The following is an 18,284-nucleotide window of genomic DNA, read 5'->3' on the forward strand; positions in this document are numbered from 1 at the left end:
CTGTCCTGTTGTTTGTACCCTGGTTCTGACTCATCAAATTATCTTTTTGGTTCCTATCACATCTGTTGCATTGCTAATCTGCATATAACAATGAACCAACATATTAATTCACTAGATCCAGATTTTTATTTGGATCTGCACTCAACAAGATAAGACTCATAAGATTGAATGGCTTCTTCCCTGACCCATACCTCATCCTTCCACCAAGTTCTGTGGTAGTCCATTGGGTATTATTTGCTTACAAACAAACTGACGGGGGTGAAAACCTCCATGGCAGAGATAATAAAATCCCCCATCACAGTTTCCCAAAGCTCTAGTTTTATTGTCATTTCAAAACATGAGGTACCGGTAAGCAGCAAAGAACACCAGCATCTAAAAACTAAGCAGAAGCAATACAATGAAATAAAAACAATAGCATCTCAAACAAGACAAGGATAAAAAGTATGTCGATTTTAAAAGGTGATAATGATTGGTTGATAAATATGAGTATAAATATTCAAGGGTGATTGTCACTGTGGTGTGTGGGTGGTATTGCAAAGTAGAACTAAGATGATCTTTGAGATGTGTTTGACTTTAAACAGAGAGGTGAACATCATGTATATGTGATGCATGTTGATCTTAACAACATGTATTGATGCTCAGGTGTATTTCTGCTCTTCAGCCTCTCTGCTCTGCAGGAATGTGCAAATGTGTGAGGTGTTTACAAAAGTGGACCGTACCACTGAAGAGGAGGGGGGGGGGTTACTGTTAGATAAAGAGGACATTTCCACAGTAAATGTTTGTAGTGATACTCAAGGTGAAGCTATTTAACTCTTAGAGAAGCTTCTTTACACACAGGAAGGATTAAACAAAGCCAGAATGAGCCGAATGAGTGCGGGGTTGGAGACGCGTCACCTTGGTGTCGCCCACCATTCTCTGCAGTGGATATGGCGTCACTGGAAAGTGTAGGAGTCGAGAAACTTCACCCATGTAAATAACGTCAGTGCGAAGCTTGTAGGTAGCGACACTCGGTTCACAGAGAATTATACGTTTATATTAAACGGGTAGTTTATTTTTTTTCAAACATGCCCCGAAAAAAGCCATTTAGCAACAAGCAGAAGAAGAAACAGCTGCAAGTGAAGCGGGAGAGGAAGAGAGGTAACTACATCTGCCGCTAGCTTCAGCCTGCTAGCGTTAGCACTTAGCTAACGGTCCGCGGAGCACAGCTAACTCTAAACGTGCTTCGCCGGCTAATCGTGTGCGCGTTGGTCTGCGGGGCTGATTCGCGATGTAACCGAGACGTTCAGCTGAAGCACGAGAAAGTTTAACACGTAAACCGACGCTGCGTGTCCGGTGTTAGCTAGCGGTGAAAACAAGCCGCATGACACTACTCGAACCTGCGCTGAGTTGGTAACACGGACCTGCATGTGTGTGGCTGAAGCGTTAGAAGGATTGTTATTAGCTAACCAGACAAGACAGTAGACAGAGGGACAGGACTGTGTGAGTGAACTGTCTCCCTCCGGTTATCTTCACCTCTTAAACCACTTCATGGGGATCATATGTTGATTAAGAGATCTCCAGGAGCTGGATATGTGTTAAAGTGGTTCAATTGAGTTTAGCATTTTAATGTACTTTCTCTTGCTTTGTGCTATGAAGCTCATGAAGCTGCTACACAAATAAACTTGCCTTCATTTTATACATGTCAGAAAAAACATTAAATATCTTTTTAATAATCTTTCCTATTTCTTAAACTGCAGACTTAATAACAATTATAATTCACATTTCAGCTTTTTCTTGAGGTGTATTTAACGAGTCCAGTTAAACCTCGACAATGATCCATTTTGTACAGTTCTTAAAACTCAGACAAGCAGTCAATTGTTTTTCTCAACAGACATTTTTATTAAAGACTTCATTTATGTAAGATTATATAGACTCAGTAGAGCCCATACATCCTCCAAAGACCATTTAAAACACGTTTAAATTCTCTAGATCCAGATTTTGATTTGGATCTGCACCAAATTACACTCACACATAAATATCAGTCCCCCAAACGTGCCTTTTTAAGATCCATGAATGATTCTCTGAAAGGCAATAAAATCAACAAACCCCTATATTGCAATGTTGAAGAGAGTAAATAAACAATCCTGAATCTGCCCCCTGTTTCAGATCCACACCTTGGTTAATGCCCCACACCTTTACAATAAAACTGGGAAAGGTTAGTTTTTCCAGAGTAAAAGGCAGCAAGGTCAAATGTCTTCAATGAAATATTCAATTCACTGTCATACAACACAAAAAGCATAACATTTGAAAAGCTTGATTTTTAATCGACATTTGTAAACGGCCAGTATGAGTGTAAAAAGTAGATCTTGGTATCGGTGTGTGCTGTATGCCTGTGTTTGACTGTGACTCCTGGTATTTGCACCTCACTTCCAGGGGACACAGGTTCTGGTCCGAGCAGCCGTCATGCCAGCGTGGAACGAGGAGGAGAGCGACAGTCGGATACCTCAGACAGTGAGACCACTGATGTTAGAAGAATGAACCAGCAGCCTTTCAGCAGAGAAGGTAGATATGACCCCAACAGGTGAGTTGTCAGTACCATTACTAATACTCACGTTGATTCACTTTCATCTGTGTCTATTGTTATATCATTTTTATATATATAAACCTAAAAAACTTACATGCTTTGCAGCAAACCACACATTTGAAATTTATATAACATTATTGCTTTTATGATGTGTGACCCATAGTATAACAAAGTGTTAATACCCCCTTCTTACTTTTCTCTTCAGGTTCCGACTGCACTTTGAGAAAGAAAGTAAAGAGGAGGTGGAAAAGAGAAAGAAGGTGGCCATGGAGAACTTCTTGACGCCAGCGTCAGACAAAGAACTTGAAATCAACATCGATGACATCTATCCCTCAGATAAAGGTCTTGCTGTTTTTTAAATGCTTTCCACATGACAAGACTCAAAATAAGCCAAGCAGATGAGCGGAGTAGGTGAATGGAGTGTGGGTCACCGCTTGACACACTGAAACTTGATTATCCACTGCTAGGTCTTGGTTTCCCACGACGGCCGCCCTGGAATTATGAAATGACACGAGAGAACCTGCTGAGGAAAGAGGAGAAGTCGTACAGAGAATACCTTGAGGATCTTCACTCCAGGAACCCACTTGGCTCCCTCAGCCACTTTGAGCACAATATTGAGGTAAGTAACTTAACAAACAGGATGCACTCTTAAGGACATTTTGATTATTAAAGTCCTAGACTGGGGAAACAGTTGTAGGACTACCACCATTTTTTTGTTTTACAAGCTCCAACATTGTCTCAGGGACCTAAAATTATACGAACAAAGGTGATAACTTAAAATTTAATTTCTGTTAGATGTAGGAAACGTGGTACTTACTACACAACTCCATCCTTTGCATTAAATCACCCAACAAGGAATAAAGTACAGATCTTACCAAGTTTCTGGTGAATCAGGATCAGTTAAATTCATCAGTTGTTCAGTGTACCTGCTTCCTTTTTTTTATCTGCAGACTCACTTTGCTACTTTAATCTGAAAGATATAAATGATATATAGCGTATAACTCCAGGGTGAACAATAAACTTAATGTGTCATTCCGGTTGCATCATGTAGAGAACGGTAAAATTATTATATGACTTAGCTGCATATTGTCTAGTGTTTTCCTCTGGGAACAAAGTATCATCAAATCTTATCTCCATGCTGTTCCATTGCTCAGGCTGTGAAATGATAACATTGTTTTTCAAAACTAAAGAAAACCCTGCTGATCATTTAATTGTGTGTGGGCTGAGCTCAGGCAGCACATCACAGCAGACGCAGCGCTGTATCAGTTGGTGATGTAATAAGTGACTGATTATTGTAGAGATGATGGCTATTTAAGTGGTGCAGAGGTATCAACATGATATCATGTAGAACACATATGAATACGCTGCTTATTTGAACAGGTTGTTTTGTCTTTAGGGCCTACTGTTGATTTTATAGCATCAACATGGAGAAAACTTTAAATTTAATAATAAATATCAACTTAAAGTAGGTTCTTCTTTCATAGTAAACTGTGATGGTGAGAAACCCAACAGAATTTGATGGAACTTGACTTTGTTTTATACTAATATTAAACCTAACCCTACTTTCCTTTTCTTTGTTTCAGACATGGAGGCAGTTGTGGAGAGTGTTGGAGATGTCCGATGTTATTCTGCTCATTGTGGACATCAGGCACCCGGTATGTGATTGTTTTACCATAAGCCTTCATAATGGATCAGGCCACTAGATGGAGACACAGTCAAGATCCATCTCCAAACCTGATGTGTTTATTATTTATAATTTTATTTACATGTCATTTTTTAAATTTGTTATGTTTTTTGGAGGTACAAAAATAGTTGTTCACATTTTCAGATGCTTATTTTTGTGCTGAGTGGACATATATATATATATACAATTCTGTACCCTGGGTAGATCTCAAAGTAATAACAGATTTTACCAAATATGTAAGTCAGGCAAATAATATAAAGTATAGGAGAATATTATCCCTCCTTTTATTAATGCAAACGGAAATGTTTTTGGATCTGACTTAATAGAATCAAATTGTAAATGAGAAGTTGGGTTTAGTCACAGCAAAACTTGGCCGTATTGTTTAATGACAAATTAAAGTGTTTTGGAAAAATTAGACTGATCAATCAGCAGTTCAATGCAGCAGCGTCTCATATATTATAGACTGTTAATCAAATACTGTTTATTCTATAAACTACTATATACTGTTTAAATTTATTGTTGTGATCTTGTTAATGAAGTGAGGAAAATGGTTTGACAGTCTACTCTGTTAAGTGTGTGTGTGCGTGTGTTAAACAGAAAGTAATTTCTTCTCAACAAATCACAAGACTCGTGCTTCTGTCACTTTATTTCTAAGTTTTATTCCAGATCTACTTCATGTGGCGTGAATTTAGTTCCAGTTTCCAGTTTCAGTGCTAAGTTAAAAACAGCTCAGCTCATCTTGAGCCTATTAATAATGACATGATGTAGTGGTTTATTTGTCGAATGGCTCATAATTACTATTTTAACGAGGTGTGTCCTCATGTGAACCTCCTAGGTGCTGCAGTTCCCTCCAGCCCTGTACCACTACATCACAGGAGAACTGAAGAAGCAGGTGATGCTGGTGTTGAACAAAGCCGACCTCTGTCCTCCTCCACTGGTGATCGCCTGGAAACACTACATGACCTCTCAGTTCCCCCACCTGCAAATAGTCTGCTTCACCTCCCACCCTGGGCAGCCCTACAGCACAGGTGAGGAGAGGGAGAATACAGGGAAGGGAAAAAAAACGGATTGTAGTGAAGCCTAAAAAAATACAACATCAGACAGACATCAAAAATACCCATCTATCTCTCTCTCTGCTGGTTTATAGTCCTCCAGAAGAAGAGGATGAGAAGGAAGGCTGACTGGAGTCATGGTGGAGGTCCTACAGATATCCTGAAAGCCTGTCAGGAGATCACAGCAGGGAGAGGTGGGCATGTGCTCTTCATCTTGCATACTTATCATAAAGCCTTTATAACTGCGGAGGCATTAAGATGACCACATTTCTTCACAGTTGACCTTTCCAGCTGGGATCAGAAGATTAAGAGAGATGCTGTTTCTGAGAGACCGAATGGGGACCATTCTGACGAGGGAGCGGAGTCTGTGCTGGTGGAGCATCAAAGTGACAGCGCTATGGAGATGAGCAGCCCATCACAGGAGCTCTACAAAGATGGCATCCTCACATTGGGATGTATAGGTATGATACATCCCTGTGTTAATTGAGCTGTGTAACCAGGTTGACTGAGCAAATTATTAAAACAAATCCAAAGAAAGTTCCTCGCGAAGAAAGAAGAATATAAAGATGTTAAGTGGGATTTCTCAACTGCCTTTTGGTAGTAACACCAGATAATTACAGCCAGACAAAAGATGTACAGAAAGTAATACAATCCAGGTTGTCTGCACCATTCTTTAGCTTTTTAGATTTAAATTTGCATTAGCAAACTGAGCAGAAGACCATTATCTGATATTAAACATAAACCTATCCTGTTTTTTTCCTAGGCTTTCCAAATGTTGGTAAGTCGTCTGTTATAAACACCCTGGTGGGGAAGAAGGTGGTGAGTGTGTCTCGAACACCAGGCCACACCAAATACTTCCAGACCTACTACCTCACCCCGACAGTGAAAATGTGCGACTGTCCCGGTCTGGTCTTTCCCTCGCGTGTCAACAAACAGTTACAGGTACGAACTCTGTGTACTAGAAAGCAGATGTGACTCTGAGTTTACTCACCTGTTTAGGCTCAGTGGAAACGTAATTGTGTTGAACAGAGCCTTCACACAATTCTGGGTAAATTGGTTATTGATTCCATGCCCCCCCCACCACCTTATACCAGGCTTGTTTTGTGCAATGACTCCTCAACTTTTCAAACTTTTCCATTTTTGGATACAACCTTGCCATGTTCAAAAATTATTTTAGATCTCTGTATGAATTTCCTCATTGAGCCTTTTCTTTATACCTCTTGTTTTTTTGTTTTGATCTCTGCCTTTGTTTTATGCTTTTATAGATTCTGGCAGGCATCTACCCAGTGTCTCAGCTGCAGGAGCCCTACAGCTCAGTTGGTTATCTGTGTGAGAGGACCCCCTTCCTCGCTGTTCTGAAGCTCAAGCATCCCAGCTTGCTGGATATTAAACCCCATCTGGGAGACCAGGGATCAGAGGGGCTTAGATGGACTGCTTGGGATGTGTGTGAAGGTAAGATGATTCACTGACACACTAAACATCTAATGTTGTGTGAGGTTGTAAAAGTTTGTGCAGAATAGCAACCACTTCTTACCAGCCCCCAAGTTATGGCCCATTATCGATTTGTAAAATATCAACACCATCATACACACCAAATAGACAATCCCCTCTTTGAGACAGTGAAGTAAGAGACTCATTCTATCTATTTTCGTCTCATTAAAAAAATACTGCTGAAAAACAAAAGAAACAATTAGTCTTTATTTCAATACTATCTGACACGTCTAGCTTGTCTGCACCACTTAGTCCCAGTCTTTAGTTACAAATATGTACTTACACCATAAAAAAACGGTAGAAAAATTCCAACAGCTAGATACAGTAGCTGTTACTGAAGCAATTCTTTGCATAATTGTCTGCCCCGGATTTTGTGTTAACGGCAGTTTATGTGAAATTATTTTAAAATAAACTTAAGTTCCCATGTTCATTTGAATGAAAACTCATTTGGATGCATTTCTCCATCACACACCATATTATGGTTTGGTTACACAGATAATACTTGTTGGTAGAATTTCCCCCATGTGTAAAACTGTCACCAAGTGTCTCTTCCATCACCTTTTGCGTTCGTTAGCTTGGGCGGAGAGGAGAGGATACAAGACTGCAAAAGCAGCTCGCCACGACGTGTATCGTGCAGCCAATAGTCTCCTGCGGTTGGCAATTGACGGCAGATTGTGCCTTTGCCTCAGACCACCTGGCTACAGCTGCCTGAAAGGTAAAGGATGCTCTCCCATGACTAATGGTTTCAGCTTCAAGTGTATTTGCAAAGTTGAAACAGTAGGTGGGTAGAATTGATTTATCATGATGATTATTTATGGTCCACAGAGCATTGGGAAAATCACCCAGACCTACCGGAAATAATGGCTCTACTAGGAAGGACGACCCAGGAGGAAGGTGCTGGAGACAGGGAAGATGAGGAGGAGGGAGAGTCCAGCACCGAGCCAGAGGAAGAGAGAGACAGGGATGCAGACGATGATGAGGATGGGGATGATGAAGATGAGGGGATTGGACAACCAAGACGGAAGGAGGAAAAGCCATCTGGCTTCACTGTCAACATGTACAACGTCCTTCGAGAAAATGAGTGTGAGTGATAGCGAAGGGAAAGACGAGCAGAAGAAATAAATTCCTGACTTTTCCCCGACCACCCCAGTAAATTTCTCATACCTTCTTTTTCCAAAAGCTGCATTCCTTCTCATTTTTCTTGCGCATCCCCTCCATTACCTTCTCTGTACATTAACATGATCGATTCTAATGAATTCCCCCTGTCTCCTCCCTATAGTAAACAGAGCATATTCATGTATTCCATGTTGTGCCCATGCTCTGCTTGTTCATAGATGAAGCTTCTTCTTAAATGTTGCTTCAAGGATTAAGTTTTGTTTGGTTTGATTATATCTTCTTTTTTTTTGCATGGACTTCTGAAATGACAAATGAACAAGTTACTTCCCTCAGCCTGAAATAATCAAGCAACCAATTTTCAACCTCTTTATTGATAAGTGACCTCACAGCTGAGATGCCAAAATTCAAGAGAGAATTTAAAAAAGATAATGAATCCGAGGCAATGTCAACATGATGTCATTGACTGGAGCAGCCGTTTGGCTCTCAGAGCGGCTTGAGATTTAAGACCACGACTCTAAATCATCTTTATAGAGCACGCTATGTCTCAACTTTGGTTAATGAGGGTGGATTCTGGGATATGAAAACAATTTTACTCACACTTTTTTCAGTTACCAGTATTAAGGCTCAGTTAGAGTTCATTTATTCATTTTTTTTATAATTACCTTGGTTTTGATTTTGATTATTCTGTATCTGAAATTGATATTTTATTTGCTGTGATTCTACACAATACACAGGTCATTTCAAAACATTTCTTGGAATGCGGGGAGGGGAAGGAGTGTTGTGTTGCTGGACGAGGCCGTTTCAGGAATTTAACCTGTAGTGTTTTAACTACTACAAATATTATCCATAGATGCTTACAGAGGTTTACAGTGTTTAGTGCAGGATTTGGCTGCAACCATTCAACAAGTTTAAAAGCTAATGGCAGCACAGTGTAACTGAGTGAACATTTGTTAAAGGGATAGTTTGACATGTTGGGGTATCTGTTTATTGGCTTCCTTACCCAGTTAGATGAGAACATTGATCTCATTCTCGTGTCTGTACGTCAAATGTGAGGATGGAGACAGGAGACTGTTAGTTAAGCTCAGCATTTATGGGCAAAACTGTTTCTTGGAACCAGGCATCCAGGTATTAACTTCACCTGACTGAGCATTAGAGGCACTGCAAGCTGTGGCTGAATATTCTCCATACAGACAGGAGAGTAGTATCAATATTCTCATCTAAATCTCGTCAACAAAGTGAATAAGTGCATTTACCAACATGTTGAACATTTACTTTAACAACAGAGAGAGAGACTCTACAGCTTCAATTTATCTTTATAAATAACATTACACACTCCATCTTTGCGAAGTTTTTTTGTAAAAATGTAACCAAGACAATGGTCAGATTGAAGCTCTGGTCCTGTAATGCTGTTGCAACACCTGCAAATGTTTCTCATATTTTTTTAATCTAACTTTCTCTTTAGAAAAAAACAAGTAGAGCAGCAACGAAGAAGAAGGGATTTCTGGTATCAGATCTTTACATAGATGTGTGTATTTTGTCGCCAATGCCCAACCGGATATTTTCAGAAGTATCGGAAGCATTTCTGATGCTGGTATCCAAACATCTCTAAAGACAAGTTGGACCAGTCTCTCTCTCTCTCTCTCTCTCTCTCTTTATCTCTCTGTGATCTGCAATGGCCCTGCTATAATCCTGAGTGCTGTAATATTATTATTATTATTGTGTGCTGCTGTCGTACCTCATTTACATGGGAAGTCTATAGCACAGTGCTGTGTTACTATGTAATACATCACACTGCAGCCACATGCAATCATGTCTACCATTGGTACAATGTTAAATCAGATACTCAACACTACCATAATGTTATAAACACGACAGATGTTTGGCTGTGTTGATGTGGAGTTTTCTTTTGTTGTTTTGAAATATTAAAAGTGTCTATCGGGAGATTATGCTGTGAAGGCTTGAGGTGTGTTCAGGCTACTTGCTGCATTCCTCATTTCATTCCCACCATACCTGATGATGAACTGGACTGCTTTCTGCAATAAAAGAAAATAATCATCGAAAACCATCTTTGTGTTTGCGAGTGGGCTCTTATTGTGTTTAATTACATCTTTTATTTTGTCAGGGAAAGTCTGTTCTTTCAAGGTCGGGCTCTCTGCAACTTATTTTACTGGAGAAAAAAGTCACGCACACAAAATGCCTCAAGTAACTTTAATTAATTTCGAATGCACATAATCCCGGTTTCAATTGTAGGTTCTGAACTTTTCCTTTAAATAATTTGACTGAGACGTGAAGTGGATGAGCTTTGTCAAACTAATTACTGCACTTGCTATACAGCCTGAATGTCAAGTAGATGTTGAGATATAATTAATATAGTAATGCTGTTCTAAATATTTCTACAAATGGCCACACACTCATTATCTCTGTTATGGCTAAGAGATTATGGGATAGACTTCAACCTGTGTAGGAGGCGCGGAAAATGAATAAATCAATATGAAAAAGCTACGATGTCATAAATCAGGTTGAAAGAAAACATTTAAAGACTCCAATATTTCATTATAAGAAATACTTGGTATGCACTGAATGTGATTTGTTTGTCCTCTAAAGAGGCCTTGAAACGCTTCCGCACAGGGAAATGTTGTGATTGTGCATCTATAACAACAGTATTTGTTTATCAAAGCACTTCTACTTTTCAGTTTCATTCCACTGTGTGTCTTACATGACAATTTAAAAAAAAGCAGGATATGATCAGCACAGAGAAAATGGCTCAAACGTGACTCAGAGGTTTGTCCACTGCGCCGCTGCTTTTATTAACTGTGAAACATATGGAATAAATTATCACCTCTCCCAGCTTCTAATAAACCTGTTTCTATAGTCATCTGTGAAACATATCACTGAGATTTACGTCCAATTTGAATGCTTTATGTCAGTGTTATTGTGGGATGACTGTACGGTGTTTGTCAAAATTATTCACAACTCTTGACGCCTTTCCAGCCCTCCTGTCAGAGTGGATCTGGCTGCTGCCACAGTATTATCTCATTATGTTTATTGTGACCCACTGGGCACCCTTCATGAGAGAGCTGAGACAGTCTGATGATAATCACCGCTGAGGACGGCTATAATCATTATTTACGGGATGGAAGTGGGTGGAATTCCCCCCATTTTGCATAATTTGGATTCAGTGCCAAATTGCGCGATAGTTGGAGTTGCTATTTGCTGACTAGATAAACTCTGAGGAGGGAAGAGCGGAATCATCACAAACTGTTTCCAAATCGCAGCCGGAGCCACTGGCTGCTTTATTTCCCCTGCTAAAGCTCCAACTATGTTGTGGCCCTCAAACATGTTTGGCAATAATTACACCCAGACAAAGACCACAGATTTACTGGTGCGTGATACCGTAAATTTCTAAACTGTTAATTAAATTCTGCTGTTGTGCCCATGTGGTTTGAATTCACTCGTTTCTATTTTTTTCCTCCCCCTTCTTCTTGGAAAGCTTTCTCATCACGCAATCAGGTTGTTGTGGGGACTCTTGCCCCCTTTCACCTTTCGCCCCCCCATCTCGTGTTTGGCCCCCGTGCGTGCTCCCTGTGTGACCCCAGCTAACATGTGGGTGAGGTCAGGCAGTAATGAATTGGTTTCATATGAGAGCCAGAGCATAGGCAGAGCAGAACAATTCATTAGTCTGGGTTTATGTGCTCCCCTGGGCCTTAACATCACACACACACACACACATGCAGGTGAGATAGGGTGAGCGAGAAGTCAAGGTACAAGTGTGTTTGGAAAAATCAAATTAAATACAGTCTCCCAGCTGACTTTAAGTCCCCATTAAAGTGAATTATACTTCTGCTGTACATCTCATCTGGCAGGTACACATCTGTGGTCACTAGAGGGCTATGAAAGCATGGCTCTGAGTCTTAGCTGCAGTTAATAGTCAGGTGCATTCAGCTGATTGTGCACATGTGAATAATGTGGGGTGTTAATGGTGTTGTATAATAGCAACAATGCTCCGTTTTATCACCTTTATAGAAGCTGTTATGTGGGCGCATGCTGTCACCGACTGTACAACAGCTTTATCTGTGCGTGTGTTAGCACTTGTTGGTCTCACAGTGAAGTTTTCCTGCAGTTTTATTGGATCGTTTCCTCTCTCGTGTACCTCGGCAGTATAGGTGAATCTGTCCCAGAAATCCACACACTATTTCCTGGTATACAGAGACCACACACACACACACACACACACACACACACACACACACACACACACACACACACACACACACACACACACACACACACACACACACACACACACACACACACTGATTTACAGCTCAGGCAGTTGTCCTCACCCCCCCCTGTTAGCGTCCTGATGCTCCAGTAGCGCTGTGGGGGGTGACAAGGCTGGATGTCCTCTTTCGCTTCTTCCCTGGTTGTTTTCCACAAACATATAACTGACAGTGGAGGAAAGTAACTGAGCACATTTGCTTACAGTTGCTACATTTCAGATGAGGATTTTGCATTAAAGAAGATCCAGTTTGTGTTGTGGTGGTTGAGGCCTCTAGTCACATGCTGTTAGTGATTCCACCGAACAGACATTCCTAAACTTTGGCCCATTAATCATCTCACGACCCATCAGGTTCATCATGTGATCCTTCAGAGGAGCGGGCCGCCTGGTTAGGAACCAACCATTTATCCATCAGTAAGACTTAATAAACAGTATTTGTCACAGGGTGTTTTTTCTGCAGAATAGAGTACTTTTACATATCCTTATAAATAGGACTTTAAATGTCGGTATTTTACTTGTAATTTGAATATTTTAGATTCTAGTATTTGTACTTTTATTTAAGTAGGGTGAGTGCTTGGTCCATGACCGATAAAGCCACTGATTTTAAACCAGAATGGCACTCAGTGGAGCGTATACCTCCGCCAAGGTCCAACAGTCCCCTTGTGCCCATCTTGCAATGTTAAGAAAGAAAAACAAAATCCTGTTCCAGTTCTTTCTTGGCCCATACCACATCTTTCCACCAAGTTTCAGGGAAATCCATTCAGGGTTTTTGTGTAATCTTGCTTACAAACAAAAGCAAATGGACAGAGGTGAAAACACAACCACGGTGGTAAAATGGCAGAACATCACTGGAGCTTTTTGAGTCAAAATATTGGTGATATGGCACAAAACAGATTTAAGCTCCCGTCAGGTTAAATCTTTCTTAGTCAGTGCAGACACGTACAGTTAAGATGGATAAAGAACTCATCCAGGTGATCAGACCACACCCATATTACCACAAACCGAGCACAATGAAGAAAACACAGACTCTCTTTCTTTTGGCGCTTAGCACTTGGCAAACTGCAGCAGCAGCACGTCAGCGTGGGGTGAACCCAGAAACAATATTTGCCACAGTGAGCATTCAACACGATGTGGACAGAGTCGCTTTTCCCATATTCCTCCTGCAGAGAGTCACAATACGGCAGCTGGGTTTGTTTGTTCAGTGGACTTGAGTGTGAGTGTGGAAAGGACCAGCTCGCTGTTTGAGATAGAGCTCAGCGAAACAAAAAGCACTGCCAGCACAAACTCAGAGGGGTTCAGTGTTTTATAGCTCACTTATACTGTCAATAGGTGTGGCTTATGTATTTAGACTGTGTGTGTGTGTGTGTTTGTTTAAGTGTGTTACTAGTCCCCATAATGTAAATCATTACTTTTCAGTTGAAGACAAGTTTTAAAGGTCCAGTGTGTAAGATTTAGGAGAAAAGGATCTATTGGCAAAAATTTAATATAAAATAATCCTACTGTTGTTTTCTCTAGTGTGTTTCATCTAATTTGTACAAATTGTTGTTTTCTTTACCCTAAAATGGACCCTTTATATTCAAATACTTTATATTTATATAGGGAGCGGGTCCTCTCTACGGAGGCCGCCATGTTTTTACAGTCGCCCAGACTGGACAAACACCTTTTGAGGTTTTAGGACAACTGAAGGCTGCCACAGGTTCTCTTTCATGTTTGGAACATGATACTTCACCACTAAATCTAACACACTGAACCTTTAAGGTTAGGGTTAGGGTTAGGGTTAGGGTTAGGGTTAGGGTTACGCAAGTACTAACTATGGTTAAGGTTGGAGTAAGTCTCCAGGAAATCAATGTTAGTTAATGTAAGTCAATGTAATGTCCTCTGAAGTCGGGAGACATGACTGTTAGTGTGTATGTGTGTGTGTGTCTGCCTGCTTGTGCATGAATGAGACCTAACTGGTCATTGGCTTGTGTGTGTGTGTGTGTGTGTGAGTGTTTGTGTCTGACCCTGTTTGTGAGTTGGAGCCCATGTGTCAATAGGTATTTTTAGCGCCACCTCTCACTGCTTTGCAATGGCACTCATTTGCACCCTTCTGATTCCTCCCCACACCCCCTCCTCCTCACCCCACCCACCCACCCTGTCCTCGGCACCTTCAAATCTGCCACAACATTCACTCTCACTGGAAAGAGCCAGCAACAGCCTGCATGAAAGTTTAAAAGAAGGGAGGCAGAGTTTGCCATCCAGGGGTTGGAGATGGGGAGAAGATCAGACTTGAGTTACCATGGTGATAAACTCTTGGCATGGCATTCAAAATTGCTCAAATAACTCAGCTCAGTTTTGTCTCTCCCTTGAGCTTTGGCCAATTTGGATATTAATAAAAATCAATTAAAGGATAACTATGATTATATGTTTGTTAGACAAAGACCCTGGGAACACGTCATGGCCGTGAGAGACAGTGTTCAGCCAAGTTTAAACCGTCTGAGCCAAAGAGCAGGGGTGTGGAAAGACTAAACATGTAATTGGTGAAGACAGTAGGTGGAGGGACAAACAAAGAACATCAGAGCACATCCGATCGCGGCTGTGCTGAATAAATCCCACAGCGGGCGCTATTGTTAGCAGAGCAGAGAGACGGGAGAGGAAAAGAAGGCCATTCATTCAGCGGCTGTGGTTCAGACAGGTGAGAAAGGGAGGGAGGGAAAGGGGGGGGGGAGGAAAAGGGGAAGTAAAATCCTGGAGCGGCCGCAGTGACAGTTTGAACAGAGGGCAACAGTTGGGAGCCTCCTGAATACCATAGCACGGGCAGCAGTCCTCAACGCTGTTAGGTTTGTGTGTGTGTGTGCACAGATGAATAGCAGGGGATTTCTGGGGTGGGGGGGGAGAAACCTGACACCCAAAAAGAGTCTACATCCCCCCCTCACCCTCCTGCCTCCCCCATCCAGCCACGAGGAGGAGGTGGCACAAGTGCGCCGCTACAGCTGAGAGGGTCTCCAGAGACTCCCCTGACTGTGCGAGGGGTCATCTGGACAATCCCACCTCACCCACAGCCTCCCACCCACCCCACCCCATATCTCCCCACATTCCCCTGACAACACTGAGCTCATCGCACTTCACACACACACACATCCAGCTGCACGGTTCACAAGGACGCCTCCAGAGAGGATAGGATTTATGCAGCAGATACTGAATCTCTGAGAGAAGCAGCAGGATGGTGTGAGGCCGCGGAATTCATCTGTGTGAAAGTGCTCTCCTGTATAAGTGAGAAATATTTTTGGTTTGAAAATGAAAATCTAGTGCTCGGAAATTATTTTTCTCCATTTTCTCCTAGTGTCACCCGCAGGTCAAACAATTTAATTAGCACTATGTGTTGACCAAATACCTGCAAACTAAGACAAATACATTTTCATGTGTTAAGTGTTAATGATTGGTATGAGGGGTAACGTGTTAAAGCAACATGTGTCATGTCAAAGCAGTTCTGTGTCGACGTGCAGCCTCACAGAGCCACTAACACAGTTACAGGCTCTTTCACTTGTGAAGAAAATACAACAATCTCCAACTTAAAAATAGAAAGACAACGGGGAATAGACTAAAAGTGAGAGGAGCTGACACAAGTGTTTCCTCAGCCAACACCTAAAAGGAGAGCTCCAGGGCTGTGATGCCCACCGCGACCCACCCACCAAGGAAACTCCCCCTGGAGCAGATGCTGACCCCTGCGACCCCTGACACCCCTGACACCTCCAGCGCTCCCAGATCCTCACCGGGGGCCAATCAAACACAACCTGCCCCGGGCCTGTGACACTGATATTGACGGAGCACAGACAAGTCACAGTAAACAGACATTATAGGGGTGGGGTGGGGTGGGGGGGGGGCATGAGGAGTTGTACATTTACGCAGACACACATGTGCACACTCACACATATATACATGTATGTTTAAACCAAACACGGACTTGAGGTCACACATGCTCGCTGAGAAAGGGAGTGTTTTCATGGTAAATGGAGCCATGCGGGTCTCTGGAGGTTTTTCACTGACCATCGCAAATCTGAGGCATTTATTGGTTTTGAGAGATTCCCAGTGAAAAGGACACTGGCAGAGATGTTTCAGAGGGTAGAATGCTTGGTATGCGGTTTTACGCTGGTTCCCAACATACTGCAAGCTTCGCATTCTGCAACTGATCTGTGTTGTCTGAATCCTGCAGCCCTGCACAGCTGTCAGACCTCGACAGGGGGTGGACAGGGTGCCCGTGAGTGAGTGTGTGTGTGCGTGCGTGTGTGTTAGTGCTGTCCCATGAAAGGCCTTTGAGTCAAACTCTCCTATTTCTAATTCGGATGTTTGTGTTTTTTGACTGAGGTGATAAATTCAAGCTGTACATTCAGAACGACAGGCCATAGATCATCTGTTATCCCCCCTGAATAGAATTATGGCAGGAAAATGCTAATTTTCCGCTGAATGCAATCACCATTTTAAAAAGTAAAAGTTTTTTTATTTGAACTTTTAACACAGTTTTTTCTTGTTTAAAACCCCATTTTCTTTGTCTGGGCAGATGATTGATGTCTCAGCAAACTCGTTCTCCTCTCCCTTTCTTTATCTTTCCTAACACATCGCATCAAGTGCTCTCCTGTCCTTGCTGACTCATAAGCGATACAACTTTCTGGCTCTCTCTGTTTGTTTCTCTCACCAAGTGAATTCCTCACAGGATCAGACCTGCTTTTTATGCTTCGCCAGTTTTCTCTCAAAGCAGAATGAGGAGAGAGAGAGCGAGAGAGAGAGAGAGAGAGGAGGAAGAAAAAGAGAGGGGGAGGGGGGGGGTTTGGTGACAACAAACCCAAACTTTACAGAGGAGCTGAGCATATTCTGTTTCTAAAATGGAAGGTAAAACAATTAAAAAAGACTCATGAGAAGTGAAAGTGAGTGAGTAGAAATAGAATAGAAAAGAGGAGGTGCGAGGAAGAAAGGAAATAATGGTGAAAAAGGTCATAATTTCTGCCAGGGGATTTGCTGTTGCCCAGACAACGAACAAAGCAGAGCCAGCTGGACTATGTGCCCGACAGAACGGGCTGAAAAGAGAAGTGAAAAGCTCTCGAGAGTGAGAGAGACCAAGAACCCAGGAACACTGTGTTTATCAGCAGGATCATTTCTGGGAATCAGTTTACATTCTGCTGGTGAATGTCACAGATAATAACTCTCAAATATCAACAGTGGTTTGATCATTACCCTTTTAACTTGAGCTTACCTCCATCACAGTCATTTTAAAATGTATTTAGAATTACAGGAAAACAAGGACTTGAGAGGAAAACAATACTTGAATGAAACAGACACTTCGAGAAAAGAAAACATGAATTAATCATGATCAAATGAAACACAGAGAAAACTGTTGACGGAGTGAAGTTTAACCATTAAACACAGAGGAGGGGAGAGGAGGGTTATGGTTTGTTTTAGCTCTGAAATTGAAAAGTGGTGATAGGATGTTAATGATATGCAGAGAAAACTAGTCCAGGCCAGAAGAAAGTCCAGCTTAAGTCTTTATAAACACACAGGGGGGAGGACGGGGGAGTGTGCAGGGAGCTGTGACCTTAACGTAGGACAGGGCAATAAAACAATATCAACTAGAATGGCTCATGCCTGCGCCGAGGCCCAACTGTCCCCTGAAGGAACCCACATTTAAATTCACTATTTCGTGGAAATGTCATTGTAATCAGTCACATTCTTTTTGCATAACCCTGCAAACAAACTGAAAATAATAATAACCCAATCTGTCAGGATACATAGTCATCACAGGATAAGAGAAAACTTTGGCCTGCTGGTGGCAAAGATTCTATATATACCAATATAATTATAATTCATTGTGAGGAGGAATGACATATAAATGATCGACCTCAGATTTGTGAAATGTTTTGCCGTTTATTAAGTGTTTGTCAGAAGAGTTTAAACCCACAACCTTCACTCAGGAGCAAAAAACAGTCTTTAACCTTAAAATAAATAAAAACGAGACATTTATCGTGATAATTACCGATATCATCAAATATGAAAATGTTGTATCTCTATGTAATTTTTGGCATGTACAATTACAAACACAAATACAGTTATGCACACAGACACACACAA

General features: G+C 41.6%; 1 protein-coding gene across 1 annotated transcript; it reads left to right on the top strand.

Moving 5' to 3' along the window:
- The first annotated feature begins 908 nt into the window (after positions 1-908).
- On the top strand, positions 909-9,971 carry gnl1 (guanine nucleotide binding protein-like 1). The gene is made up of 12 exons (XM_035162654.2): positions 909-1,137; positions 2,413-2,560; positions 2,769-2,905; positions 3,031-3,182; positions 4,147-4,218; positions 5,083-5,275; positions 5,395-5,493; positions 5,578-5,760; positions 6,063-6,241; positions 6,565-6,751; positions 7,365-7,505; positions 7,616-9,971. The coding sequence occupies exons 1-12, from the start codon at positions 1,065-1,067 to the stop codon at positions 7,879-7,881; spliced, it is 1,830 nt and encodes a 609-aa protein (XP_035018545.1). The 5' UTR covers positions 909-1,064; the 3' UTR covers positions 7,882-9,971.
- Positions 9,972-18,284: the final 8,313 nt, after the last annotated feature.

The sequence above is a fragment of the Hippoglossus stenolepis genome, chromosome 8 (assembly GCF_022539355.2).
Source record: "Hippoglossus stenolepis isolate QCI-W04-F060 chromosome 8, HSTE1.2, whole genome shotgun sequence".
Classification (NCBI taxonomy): domain Eukaryota; kingdom Metazoa; phylum Chordata; class Actinopteri; order Pleuronectiformes; family Pleuronectidae; genus Hippoglossus; species Hippoglossus stenolepis.

What these genes read in the sequence shown, in the direction of transcription:
- gnl1 (XM_035162654.2), top strand. Translation starts at nt 1,065, where the DNA reads ATGCCCCGAAAAAAGCCATTTAGCAACAAGCAGAAGAAGAAACAGCTG. An exon ending in GGTAGATATGACCCCAACAG is followed by an intron (nt 2,561 to 2,768) that starts GTGAGTTGTCAG and finishes TTTTCTCTTCAG; the next exon opens with GTTCCGACTGCACTTTGAGA. An exon ending in ACTTTGAGCACAATATTGAG is followed by an intron (nt 3,183 to 4,146) that starts GTAAGTAACTTA and finishes TCTTTGTTTCAG; the next exon opens with ACATGGAGGCAGTTGTGGAG.